The sequence below is a fragment of the Callorhinchus milii genome, unplaced genomic scaffold (genome assembly GCF_018977255.1).
Source record: "Callorhinchus milii isolate IMCB2004 unplaced genomic scaffold, IMCB_Cmil_1.0 Scaffold7, whole genome shotgun sequence".
Lineage (NCBI taxonomy): Eukaryota > Metazoa > Chordata > Chondrichthyes > Chimaeriformes > Callorhinchidae > Callorhinchus > Callorhinchus milii.
In genome coordinates, this window is record NW_024704748.1 from 27,156,884 (window position 1) to 27,168,939 (window position 12,056).

Genomic DNA, 12,056 nt, shown 5'->3' on the forward strand with positions numbered 1-12,056 from the left:
ACACACACACACCCATAGTCACTCACGTGCACAAGCTCTCACACACACACACCCAAACATAGTCACTCACGTGCACAAGCTCTCACACACATGCCCAACATACAGTCACTCACGTGCGCGAGCTCTCTCTCACACACACCGCCCCCCCAACATAGTCACTCACGTGCACAAGCTCTCTCTCTCTCACACACCGCCCCCCCACGTACACTCACTCACGTGCGCAAGCTCTCTCACACACGCCCCAACATACTCTCACGTGCGTAAGCTCTCACACACACACATCCCAACATACACTTACTCACATGCACACGCTCTCACAGACACACACATACTTACCACATACGCTCACATGCACCGTAATTGTGTCAGATAATAATTCAGATGGGGGGGGCGAGGGGCCGGCCCGAGGGTGGGGTGGGCGAGGGGCCGGCCGAGGTGGGGGGCGAGGGGCCGGCCTGAGGGTGGGGGGGGGGGCGAGGGGCTGGCCTGAGGGTGGGGGGGGGCGAGCGGCCGGCCCGAGGATGGGGGGGCGAGGGTGCCGGCCCGAGGGTGGGGGGGGGCGAGGGCTGGCCTGAGGGTGGTGGGGGGGGGGGGGCGAGGGGCTGGCCTGAGGGTGGGGGGCGAGGGGCCGGCCTGAGGGTGGAAGGCATCGGGGGGGAGGCTGGGCTCGAGGGGGAGGGTGGGCAAGGCCGAGGAGGCGGGGGGGGGGCTCGAAGGGGTGGTGGTGTCCCGTGGGAGAGGCCCGAGGGAAAGGCCAAAGGGGAGGGGTAATTGAGGTTAACAGCTCCAAGGTCACAGCGTATCAGTCAACTCAAACACAGGTCAGTGTGAAGTGTTGGTGCAAGTTCGGAGAGTGTGGGCGGGTGGGGGGGACTGGGGGGGTGTATGTCCGTGCCCACTAGGGGGTAGGAGTTTGGAGGATGAAGGGGTGGTGAAGGAGGGGGTGGGGGGGAAATTAAAATAAAGAATTAATGTTAATTAAGTGCAATTATTCTACAGAATTCCGCCCCCCACCACACACACAGAGACCCCCTCCCCACGGACAGGTAGTGATGTGTGTGCAATATTAGCGGACGGAAAAAGAAAAAGAGGCGGGGGGGGGGGGGCAATCAGGTCAAGCTTTGTCCATATTGTGCTGGGTTGGCAGCAGATCCCAGCATTGCCCACCTTCCCCCATCCCATGGGCCTCAAGTTGCAAAGGGGCGCTTTCCCCCCTCATGTGTAAGCTGGGGCGGGACATTTCCCCCCTGCTGTAGTGTCAGGTGGGGTCTTGGGTGGGTCGTTTCCCCAACCCCCACTGCTAGGTGTCGCTACCACCAGGTGAAGAAGGGCTTCCTGCTCTGGAAGCTCTGTGTGTAGGACTCGCTGCTGCGGGGGTGGGTCCGGGTGGTCTCCACGATGACCGGGGGGATCTGGACCAGCAGCAGTGGCGACTTGCCGTCCTTCAGCGCCTGCATCAGGTTCAGGATCTGTGGCGTGGGGGGAGGGAGAGAGGAAAAGTGTAACAATCCTCACAATCTACACAGCTCTCCCTCCCGACCATCAAAACATCGCAAATAATACATCTAACAATAGTGATAATCCTTGATACAGCGCCTTATCACGGCGTCAAGACGTCTCAAGTGAACTGTCTGTGTATTTTTGGGGCAAAACACGGCAGCCAATTGCACACAATAGTGCCCACAAACAGTCATGGATTGAGCGACCAATTTTATCTTAGGGGGGGTGGGGGGAAGAGACCCGCTTCCCTCTTCCAATACTGTAGAGCCGCGGGATCTTTAACAACCACCTGAACAGGCAGACGGCCCTCGGTTTAACATCTCATCCTGAAGGACGGTGTCTTTTGTGATTGTTTGTGTAACTGAGGATGTGTGTGTGTGTGTGTGTGGGGGGGGGGGGGGAGAGAGAGAGTGTGAGAGGACGAGGACACAATGATTACTGATCCCTCCTGGGCGGAGTTCGGGGGGGGGGGGGGGGGGTGTAAAATAGACACCCGGTTGCTCACCCCACAGCCTCTCACTATTAGATGCTGAGTTGGGGACAGAGAGGGGAAGGAGTTTCCCTCACGTCCAATGACAGGGCAGAAAGGTGACGGGGGGAGAGGGGGTTCTTTCCAGACAAACCAGTTAGTCAGTAAACCTCAGTAAACTCTCCGCCCAGAAACGCAAAGCGGGAGATTCGTTTCCAGCAGCTCACCTGTCCTCTCATCACCGAGATCTGTTTGTAGAACTGTCCCCGGTCAAACCCTGGGTCTTTCTGCAACAGGGAAATAATAATAATAATCCTTGCATTTGATATAGCACTTTATATAAACTCCTGTAGCTCAGTGGGTAGAGCGCATGTCTTGCAAGTGAGAGACCTGGGTGCGATTCCCGGCCGGGTGAAACCTTGGGCAAGTTTCCTTACTCCACACGCCTGATAATAATCCCTCAAGAAAAAAAAATAAAAATGATCACTTCAATCCACGACTGTCTGTGGGACGCTGCTGTGCGCAATTGGCTGCTGCGTTTTGCCCACAAATATACAGTCAATTCACTTTACAATCTATTCTGTGAAGCGCTTTGACTCTTAAAAGATGTGAAAAGCGATCTATCAAATACAAGGATTATTATTATCACCACATCTTTGAGACGTCTCAAAGCGCTTCACAGGATACACTGTAAATTGCAGTGGCTGTGTATTGTGTGGGCGAAGCACGGCAGCTAATTGCACAGCGGTGTCCCACAAACAGTCGTGGATTGAGTGATCAAATTACTATTTATTTGTTTACTTGAAGGGATTATTACCCCAACAAAGCGATCCGCCCATCGACCAACAACCATGTTCCTACTTTCTGCGAGGTAAGCAGGGGCGGGCATGGAGTAAGGAATAACGTTCCTGCCCAGAATCAAACCCAGGTCCTCTCACTTGCGAGGCAAGTGCTGTAAGCCCGCTCCAGTCATTAAATTCTGGGTAAAGAAACATCCTGCTGCCATTCACACTCTCTTGCTCCCCCCTCTTTCCCCGTCTCTCTATGCCCCTTCTCTCCCCTCCACCCCACACCCCCTCTCACCTTAAACAGCTCGTAAAGATCTTCCTCCAAATCCCTGACGAAGTTGGGGTCTGAGATCTTGGGAAGAATCAGGTCTTTGATCTCCTGAGAGAAAGGCACCTTCGCCTGAGACAGCCAGGCCCAGTAAAAAGGGTCTGAAACAGCAACAACAACAAATTACATCTACACCACAGCACCTTTCACAATGGGAGGACGGCTGGGGCTACAATTGGTGAGGAGAAGGAGGGAAAGTAAATACCCAAACGACTTGCTTACCGCTCCTGGTCATTGCTGGCAGGTGGGTGTGTACTCTACACCCGTGTGTATTTACATGCACGCAACACGTGTGCTTACACGTGGATTAATGACTTGTGGGGGAGAGTGAGCGCAGGGGAGGGCAGAGGGTGCGAGGTTCACAGCTGAGGGGGCGGGAAAAGAGAACAGAAACTCTCCGCGCACACGCTTGAGCTGTCTCCTCCGCTCAGTCAGAGCCTCTGCACCTCCCACTCCTCCTCCCACCCCAAACCCCGGGGCTAATGTTAATTCTAGGCTGTGTGACATCAATCAGCCACGAGATGAAATGGAATTAATCTTAAATATCAGCACATCACGAGGACATTGTGAGAGATTTACCAGCTGTGGCGGCCTCCCTCTGTGCTGTAAGATTCTATGACACCAGGAGAGAGAAACCCCTGTCTCTAATGGAGTTGTTTTTTGGAGAGATTATTACCGGAAAACGATCCGGGTTCCTACTTACTGCCGGTAAACAGAGGCGTGTGGAGTAAGGAAACGTGCCCAGCGTTTCACCCAGCCGTGTCCTCTAACCACTGAGCTACAGGTCTCCGCACTGAGGAACAGGAGTTACTCACACGCTCGCCAGGAGTCGGGGTGCTTGAGGGGGAACGCCAAGCCGTTGTCAATAGCAGCAATCTTTACAATCGGTTCCTTCACCATAACCCAGTCACTGTCCTGCGGGGAGAGAGGGAGCTTAATACAGCAACTCCTGATAACTCGTCAAGTGTAGTGACTGTGTATTTTATAGGCGAACACGGCAGCCGGTCGCACACAGCCAAGATCCCACCAACAGCCATTAAAGTGAACCTTCTCATGCGGCAGATGGGAGCCCCCTCCAGCACTGCACTGCGAGCTCGGTGTCTGATGTCGGGCTTGAACCTGCTGCTGACTGTAAGTACGAGGCTGTTTTTAGACAATACCCACCCTTGCATTCGCGTTGTCCATGGGGCAGTCGTATTTGATCAGCCAGTTGTCGTTTCCCCGATCTGTGGAGACAGAATAATCCATACTGATAAAGACAAAATGTGTCTGTGTGTCTGTCTGTCAATAACCAATTGACGTAGAGACATGATTGATAGAAAGTTCTTGCATGGGAGAGTGTCATGGACAGCCAATTGTGCACAACAATTTCCTACAAGCAGCCATGGAGTGAGTGACCAATTTTATTTGGGGGAATGTTTGGCCAGGACACCGGGAGAGAGAGAAAAACTGCTTTCTCTTTTTGAACTTTGCCACAAGATCTTTAACGTCCACCTGAACAGGCGCAGACAGGACCTCAGTTTAACGTCTCATCCAAAGGACAGCACCTCTGACAATGCAACACATCCCCAGCATTGCACTGGAGCTTCAGCTTAGACTGTGATTCCAAGTCCCGATGTGGGGGCTTGAACCCACAACCTTCTGACTCAGAGACCAGAGAGAGCGCTACCACTGAGCCGGGCTGGCACACACCGGACCTGAGGTTCTGACCCGTGTCCCCGACCTGTGACGTTGACTGCTGACCTGTGTTCCTGATGATGTAATCCAGGATAACCAGCCTCTCAAACTGCAACTGAAGCTGTTGGTTGGTAGTGGGGGGCAATGGGTCCACCTCAAACCTCCGCAGCCAGAAATCAGCATCTTTGTAACCTTCCACAAACAGCTGGAAAGATCCCACCTGCAGGAGAGGAGAGCATCAGCTCACAGCGCTATCCGAGGGCTGCTTATAATAATAATCCTTGCATTTGATATAGTGTCTTATCACATTGTTGAGACGTCTCAAACACTTCATAGGACATACCGTAAAGCGAATATTTTGTGAGCGAAACGTGGCAGCCAGTTTGCATACAGCCGTGTCCCACAAACAACCATGGGAGTGAGTGACCAATTTTATTTGGGGGATGTTGGCCAGGACACCGGGAGATAGAAACTCCCTTCTATCTTTGAATAGCGCCATGAGATCTTTAACGTCCACCTGAACAGATGGTTTAGTGTCTCAAACGAAGGATGGAAACTCCGACAATTCAATATCCCCAGAATGGGGGATGGAACCCACAACCTTCTGACTCGAGAGGCGTGAGTGCTAACACTGAGCCAGGCTGACACGCTTTCCTTACCCACAGAAGGCAGAAGTCAGTTCAGTTTATACATTACAGAAAGGCTCACAATATCTCACTCCCCATCGTGTCTGTGCTGGGGATCGCTCCCCCACTGGAGCTCTCTACCCTAACCCCATTCCCTGCTCTCTCTCTCTCTCCCCATCATGTCTGTGCTGGGGCTCGCTCCCCCCCCACTGGAGCTCTCTACCCTAACCCCATTCCCTGCTCTCTCTCTCTCTCTCTCTCCCCATCGCGTCTGTGCTGGGGCTCACTTCAGACAAGGATGAGCAGTGAAATAACGGGATTAGTACATCGTGCTTCTTATAACAGTAACATAGGGAACGTGTCAGAAATGGCAGGAAAGGGTGTGAATTCCGCACCTTGAGAGGCAGTCCGATCCGGTGAAAACGCTGACCCACTTTCGGCACCTTTTCCAGAGCGAGTTTCTTCCCTCTGGATTTGACTCTGTCTATTGCACTGTAGTTAAACGTCTCACTGGCTAACTGCACCACCTGGAGAGAGAGAGAGAGTGCAATAGAAAGAACAAAAGAGAGATAGGCTGTGACGCACACAACCGCAGTGTGTAAAAGAGAGTCATAGAGCACAACAGTGAGGGAGAGAAACACAAGTGCAAGTAAGAGAGAAAGAGACAGACAGACAGAGAGAGAGAGAGAGAGAGAGAGAGAGAGAGAGATCCCCGGGACGGACAGAGAGAGGGAGAGAGAGAAGGCAGACTGAGAGAGGGGGGATCGGCCAAAGAGAGAAAGGGAGAAGGAGACAGACACACACACATGTTGGGAACAATGGCAGCCAGGTGTCTGGTACCTTTGTCCTGGGCACGATGTTGAGGCCCAGTTTCTGGTCTACGAGGCTGGCCCCAGCCTCAGACAGGTAGCCCTGGTTGAGCACCAGGCAGTCCCTCCCGAAGCAGCAGGGGCAGCACAGCTTCTGTAGCCACTTGGTCCATTTGGGGTTCAGATGTCCGTACGGCTCCTCACTCTTGGGTTTGAAAACCCCAATAATCTTCTGTGAGAGACAGAGAGACAGACAACAGTTTCAGTGTCGTTGGTACAGAAATATAGGGACAGGAGGAGGCCATTCAGCCCCTCGAGCCTGTTCCTCCAGTCTATAAGATCATGGCTAATCTGTACCTCAACTTCAATTAGCCTCCCTTGCCCCGTATTCCTCAATTCGCTGACCCAAATATCTCTCCACCTCAGTCTTGGAAATGTGAATGGATCAAGCACCCCCAGCCTTCTGGAGGGGTTTACACAGATACAACCCCCAACAGGGAATGATTTACAGAAAAAATAAAATTATGCAAAATTACCCCTTAATAATAATAATAATCCTCGCATTTGATATAGCGCTTTTCACGTCGGGAGGACGTCCCAAAGCGCTTCACAGAACACACTGTAAAGTGAATTGACTGTATATTTGTGGGCGAACGCGGCAGCCAATTGTGCACAGCAATGTCCCACAAACAGTCGTAGATTGAAAATGACCAATTTATTATTGTTTGGGGTTTTGGAGGGATTATTTTCACTGGATCCCACTAATGTAGCCTCTTTAGAGAGATACAGAGGCCAGTTTTCATGAATTTAACTGTTTATCTGCAGCCTCTCTGCCCCCACCCTCTGGAACGCCATCCTGGAGCCCCTCCGCCTCGCCCCTTCCATTGCCTCCTACAAAGCCCAACTCAACCGTTCCCCTTTGACCGAGGTTTCAGTCACTCGCCCACCCCCACCCTCGGGAGTGGGAGGCAGTTGGACAAAAAAATGTGGTCACTCAATCCACGACTGTTTGTGGGACATTGCTGTGCAATTGGCTGCCGCATTTCACCCACAAATTACACAATCACTGCGCTTTACAGTCCCTTCCCCTTCGCTTCCTCCCTCGCCTCCTTCAAGGCCGGTCTCAAGACCCTTCTCTTCGATCGTGCCGTTGGTCGCCCTCCCACTTCTCTGCCTTCCCTCACTCCTTCACCACCCCTCCCCCATACACGGGCCCCGACACCTGACTGTTCAGCGCTTTGGGACCTCCTCTCGACGTGAAAGGCGCTCTATAAATGTAATTTTGTTGTATATTCTGTGAGGCACTTTGAGACATGTGTGTGTTGTGTGTGTCTGTCTCCCTCTCCCTTCCTTTAAGATAAAGCAGCATATCAAATGCAGGGATTATTAGTAATATTATATTATTATGCAACAGCACGAGCCTACACATAGTGAAGCACATTATGCTGGGAATGACGTGGCGTGTAATTGGGATATAAACAGCGTGTCCCTGGGCTCAATGCTTCTGCTGTGTGTTGTTTACTTCCACGACCTGGACCCAGCACTTTGCACTTGCACGGAGTGTCTTATACACACACATCAGACAGAATTCCACCACTGAGCGCTCACAGTTGGTCTTCACTACACAAGAAGCACTCTGCGCGGTGTGAGAATCCCACACAGGGAATCACCCACCAGCCACGCCCCCTCATGAAGGGTAGCGTCCCAGAGAGCTTATTCTCCCCCCCAACCTCACCAATACCCCTCACCCCCTCCCATCTAGAGTCAGCTGTTGCTTGTGTGTCACTGGGATCTTGACCCTCACTTGCTGCAGTGTCCACACAACCAACAGAGAACAGTGACAGGGACAGGTTTGTGCTTCTCAGGGTAACTTCAGCAAGTTAGAGTAAAGAGCGGAGAGCAATCCTTTCACAATCCTCATGGCTCAGTGCATGTCCCAACTGCTCTATTGGGAAGATGCTTTAGCAATTCATTTCTACATTAATTTACCTTTCAAAAAACTATGACTGCTAAACTTGAAATATAGACTGACGCAAAACAAATATTCTGAATATTCTCAATTGCACATCCTACTTATAAGAACATAAGAATTTGCGGGTGAAAGAAGACCAAGGTCCATCCAGTTTGCATTCCACCATCCTGGCAGTCGCTTGACATGTTGTGTCCCAAACTATATACTGTATCCCCAGATATTATTTCCTAACAGAAATTAATTAGTGCTTGAAAGAATCAACACTTTCTGCTTCCATACGGTTACTATTTACTTAGTAAATATTTATTCACTGTTTACTTAGCTCATGTGGAGAAAATCCTGAGCACAGACTGGATGGCCCAATTACCTTCTCTCTGTGCTAGAACTGTCTAAATCATTCAACATGTGGGAAGATGATTCATGGCCTGATTAATGTCTGTACGTCTACAAACACATCACACAGATTCTGCCTCTCTCTGAGAGCTTCTCATTCTAAGCACCATCCTGAGCTGCTGTGGTAGCGGCTGATTCAATACAATGGATGGTGAACAGGTGTGTGTGAGAGGTTGGAAGCACAGCCTGTGTGTCTCATTCCTCACAAGCTTGGTATCAATCTCGGCTCAGTCATAGGCAGGGAGGGTGGACAGGAGGTTTAAGTAGATTGTACAGCACGGAAACAGGCCATTCAGCCACCTCCATAATATTCATTGCATTTCTGGTTAAGCTCAGACTGTATAGCATTTTGAGGCGTAGCTTTTACGTGAATGTCAAAAGAAGCTGTTATATCACCTCCACCAGGAAACTCTGGTCCTCCTGCGTCAGGCGGCTGTATGTCACCAGCATGCTCTGCAACATCTTCCACACCAGGTGTCTTTGCTCTGTGTCCTGTGGCCGCAGCCTGGAAACACAAGGATACGGGACAACAGCACGTCAGATCTGAAGCTTGGTGCACACGGCCACAAGAAACAAAGAAAGCGTACAATGGGAACCTGGGAGTGAGTGAAGGCTAATCTACCTGTCTACCTGGCAAGGTTTGGCTGTGTCACAGATCCCAATTCTGATTAAATAATAAATAGTCATTTCTCCGCATTTTCTGCCTCTTTTGACACCTGAAACAATCCCTAACTCAGGATAGTTTATGCCACTCCTGAATTGGCTGCTGGAGGGTACCACTTGTTCCATGGGCCGAATGGCCTCCTTCTCCTTCGCCTCTCCCATAAAAATCTCGGTGACTATAAACACATGAAATCATCGAGTGTGAAATTGAGCTCTGGCACAAAATACACCACCATATTGTTTAGAGAGACATCGCAGTGTTACATACTCTTTCTTCAGGAGGCTGGCATCCAGAGTCACCAGGCCAAAATGCAGGTCAATAATTTTCTTCAGCACAAATATCTTGCGTCTCAGATCATCCTCGTTCTCTGAGCCATCGCCGTTCACTGCTATGTACGTGCACTCTGCAAACTGAGAGCAGGGACAAAGGTCCCAGAGAGTCAGGTTGAACACAGGAAGAACTTTAGAAGCCTGAACAAACCTGAAACAATTAACAGCGGAATCACTGATACTCAACCTCACCACCAACCAACCCATTCAAAATGGATACCCACAGCTTGCAATACATTGTGTATCTTCCACCTCTAAATACTCACATTGGTAAGAATTGCAATGTGTGATGTGTTCATTAATGTTTGAAAACTGCCACATTAATGGCTGAGGACATTGACTAGTATGCAGGTGTGACCTCCTACACCCCTCACTCCGTTACATTGGTTGGACCCCAAGTCAATACTTTACTTCAGGCCTAAGCATTATGAATGAAGGGTGAGGGGGGGGAAATAACTGGACACCAGTTGATATCTTCAGTTATCAACAGGGCAGAATTTTCACCTGCGTGTTCGCTAACACCATCACAGATTGCAAATGTCACCCCGAGGTAGTTAATACTTACAGTCACAGACACAGGTTTGAGTTGCTTACCTGATGCAGGACAAAGAGGTGCTGGTTCTCACTGACGAAGGACGTGTAAGTGTCCGAGAGCTTCTCGTTCAGAGTAATACAGGAAATGAGAAGTGGAGCAAAGAGTGTGTTGATGCTGTCCTCAGTAGCTGGCACCTGTACACAGAGAGCATGAAATAAAAAGAATAATCCTTGCATTTGATATAGAGCCCTATCACGTCATCGAGACATCTCAAAGCACTTCACAGAATATACTGTGTATTTCGTGGGAAAAGCTCAGCAGCACAATTGCACACAGCGGTGTCCCACAAACAGCCATGGAGTGGAGTGACCAATTTTACTTGCGGAATTTTTGACCAGGACACCGGGAGACAGAAACTCCCTTCCCACATGGGAAATCTCAGCTTGGTTTGGAGACTCTTACAACACGGTAATGGGTTTGTGCATGTGCCCACCTGAACAGCCAGACAGGACCTCATCAATGATTCCGTGGCACTGACAATCCCCCGGACAAAATTGCTCACTCACTCCATGGCTGTTTGTGGTAAGTTGCTGTGCCCAAATTGGCTGCCACGCTTCACTCACAAAACTAAGTCGCTTCACTTTACAGTGTATCCTGTGAAGCGCTTTGAGACGTCTCGAAGATGGGGTAAGGCGCTACCTCAAATGCAAGGATGAAATGCAAGAATTATTATGATTACTATTCACCGTTACCTCTCCATGTTTTACTGCTGATTTGGCAAACCTCTGCTGCAGGCTGACGTCAAAGTCCGGATCCGTCCAGTAAAACAGGACCTCAGCACTCTCGCTGGCGATGAGGAGGCACTTCATCACCTCGGCCCCAGATTCCCCTCCTCACCTCACCCCAAACAGCCCCTCATCCAGCTCCGCACACCCGTAAACTGCGGTTAGACATCGCTCAAGGCTCTGGATCAAAAGCAAGGATTGTCATCGTTAATAATGTGGGGAGACCCTGACACACAGCCCCTGGGGGGTGGGGGAGACCCTGACACACAGCCCCTGGGGGGGGGTGGGGGAGACCCTGACACACAGCCCCTGGGGGTGGGGGAGACCCTGACACACAGCCCCTGGGGGGGGGTGGGGGAGACCCTGACACACAGCCCCTAGGGGGAGACCCTGACACACAGCCCCTGGGGGGGGAGTGGGGGAGACCCTGACACACAGCCCCTAGGGGGGGGTGGGGGAGACCCTGACACACAGCCCCTGGGGGTGGGGGAGACCCTGACACACAGCCCCTGGGGGGGGGGGGGGAGACCCTGACACACAGCCCCTGGGGGGGGGGGAGGGGAGACCCTGACACACAGCCCCTGGGGGGTGGGGGAGACCCTGAATACAGCCCCTGGGGGGTGGGGGTGGGGGAGACCCTGACACAACAGCCCCTGGGGGGTGGGGGAGACCCTGACACACAGCCCCTGGGGGGGGGGTGGGGGAGACCCTGACACACAGCCCCTGGGGGGTGGGGGAGACCCTGACACACAGCCCCTAGGGGGGGGGTGGGGGAGACCCTGACACACAGCCCCTGGGGGGTGGGGGAGACCCTGATATACAGCCCCTGGGGGGTGGGGGAGACCCTGACACACAGCCCCTGGGGGGGGGGGTGGGGGAGACCTTGAACACAGCCCCTGGGGGTAAGGGGTGGGGGGGGGGTGGGGGGAGGGGGGAAGGGGTGGGGAGGGGAGTGGGTTGGGGGGAGGGGGGAGGGGTGGGGGAGGGGAGGGGGGTGGGGAGGGGAGGGGTGGGGTGGGTGGGGGGGGGGGGAAGTGGGGGAGTGGGTGGGGGAGGGGGGAGGGGGGGGGGGAGGGGTGGGGGAGGGAGAGGGGTGGGGGAGGGTGTGGGGGGGGGGGGAGGGGTGGGGGCGGGGGGGAGGGGTGGGGTAGTGGGGGGAGGGGGGGGGGGAGGGTGGGTGG

The 12,056-nt window shown here is 52.5% G+C and overlaps 2 protein-coding genes across 2 annotated transcripts; both read right to left on the bottom strand.

Annotated features, from left to right (window-relative positions):
- Positions 1–698: 698 nt before the first annotated feature.
- On the bottom strand, positions 699–6,429 carry pi4k2a (phosphatidylinositol 4-kinase type 2 alpha; the record flags this gene model as incomplete). The annotated part of the gene is given in 8 exon segments (XM_042337050.1): positions 699–1,469; positions 2,197–2,256; positions 3,053–3,186; positions 3,901–4,000; positions 4,250–4,311; positions 4,829–4,982; positions 5,784–5,915; positions 6,229–6,429. Coding segments are annotated over 8 exon segments (1,002 nt in total), but the record flags the coding sequence as incomplete, so codon positions are not given.
- Positions 6,430–8,949: 2,520 nt separating this feature from the next.
- LOC121849475 (Hermansky-Pudlak syndrome 1 protein homolog) lies at positions 8,950–11,112 on the bottom strand. The gene is made up of 4 exons (XM_042336871.1): positions 10,843–11,112; positions 10,150–10,284; positions 9,494–9,636; positions 8,950–9,067 (listed from the first exon to the last, which is right to left on the bottom strand). The coding sequence occupies exons 1-4, from the start codon at positions 10,957–10,959 to the stop codon at positions 8,950–8,952; spliced, it is 513 nt and encodes a 170-aa protein (XP_042192805.1). The 5' UTR covers positions 10,960–11,112.
- Between the last annotated feature and the right edge of the window lie 944 nt (positions 11,113–12,056).

Coding starts and splice junctions, on each gene's coding strand:
- LOC121849475 (XM_042336871.1), bottom strand. CDS start 10,959: ATGAAGTGCCTCCTCATCGCCAGCGAGAGTGCTGAGGTCCTGTTTTAC. Junction 9,637..10,149: donor ACCTCTTTGTCCTGCATCAG/GTAAGCAACTCA, acceptor CCCTGCTCTCAG/TTTGCAGAGTGCACGTACAT. Junction 9,068..9,493: donor GCCAGCCTCCTGAAGAAAGA/GTATGTAACACT, acceptor TTGTGTTTCCAG/GCTGCGGCCACAGGACACAG.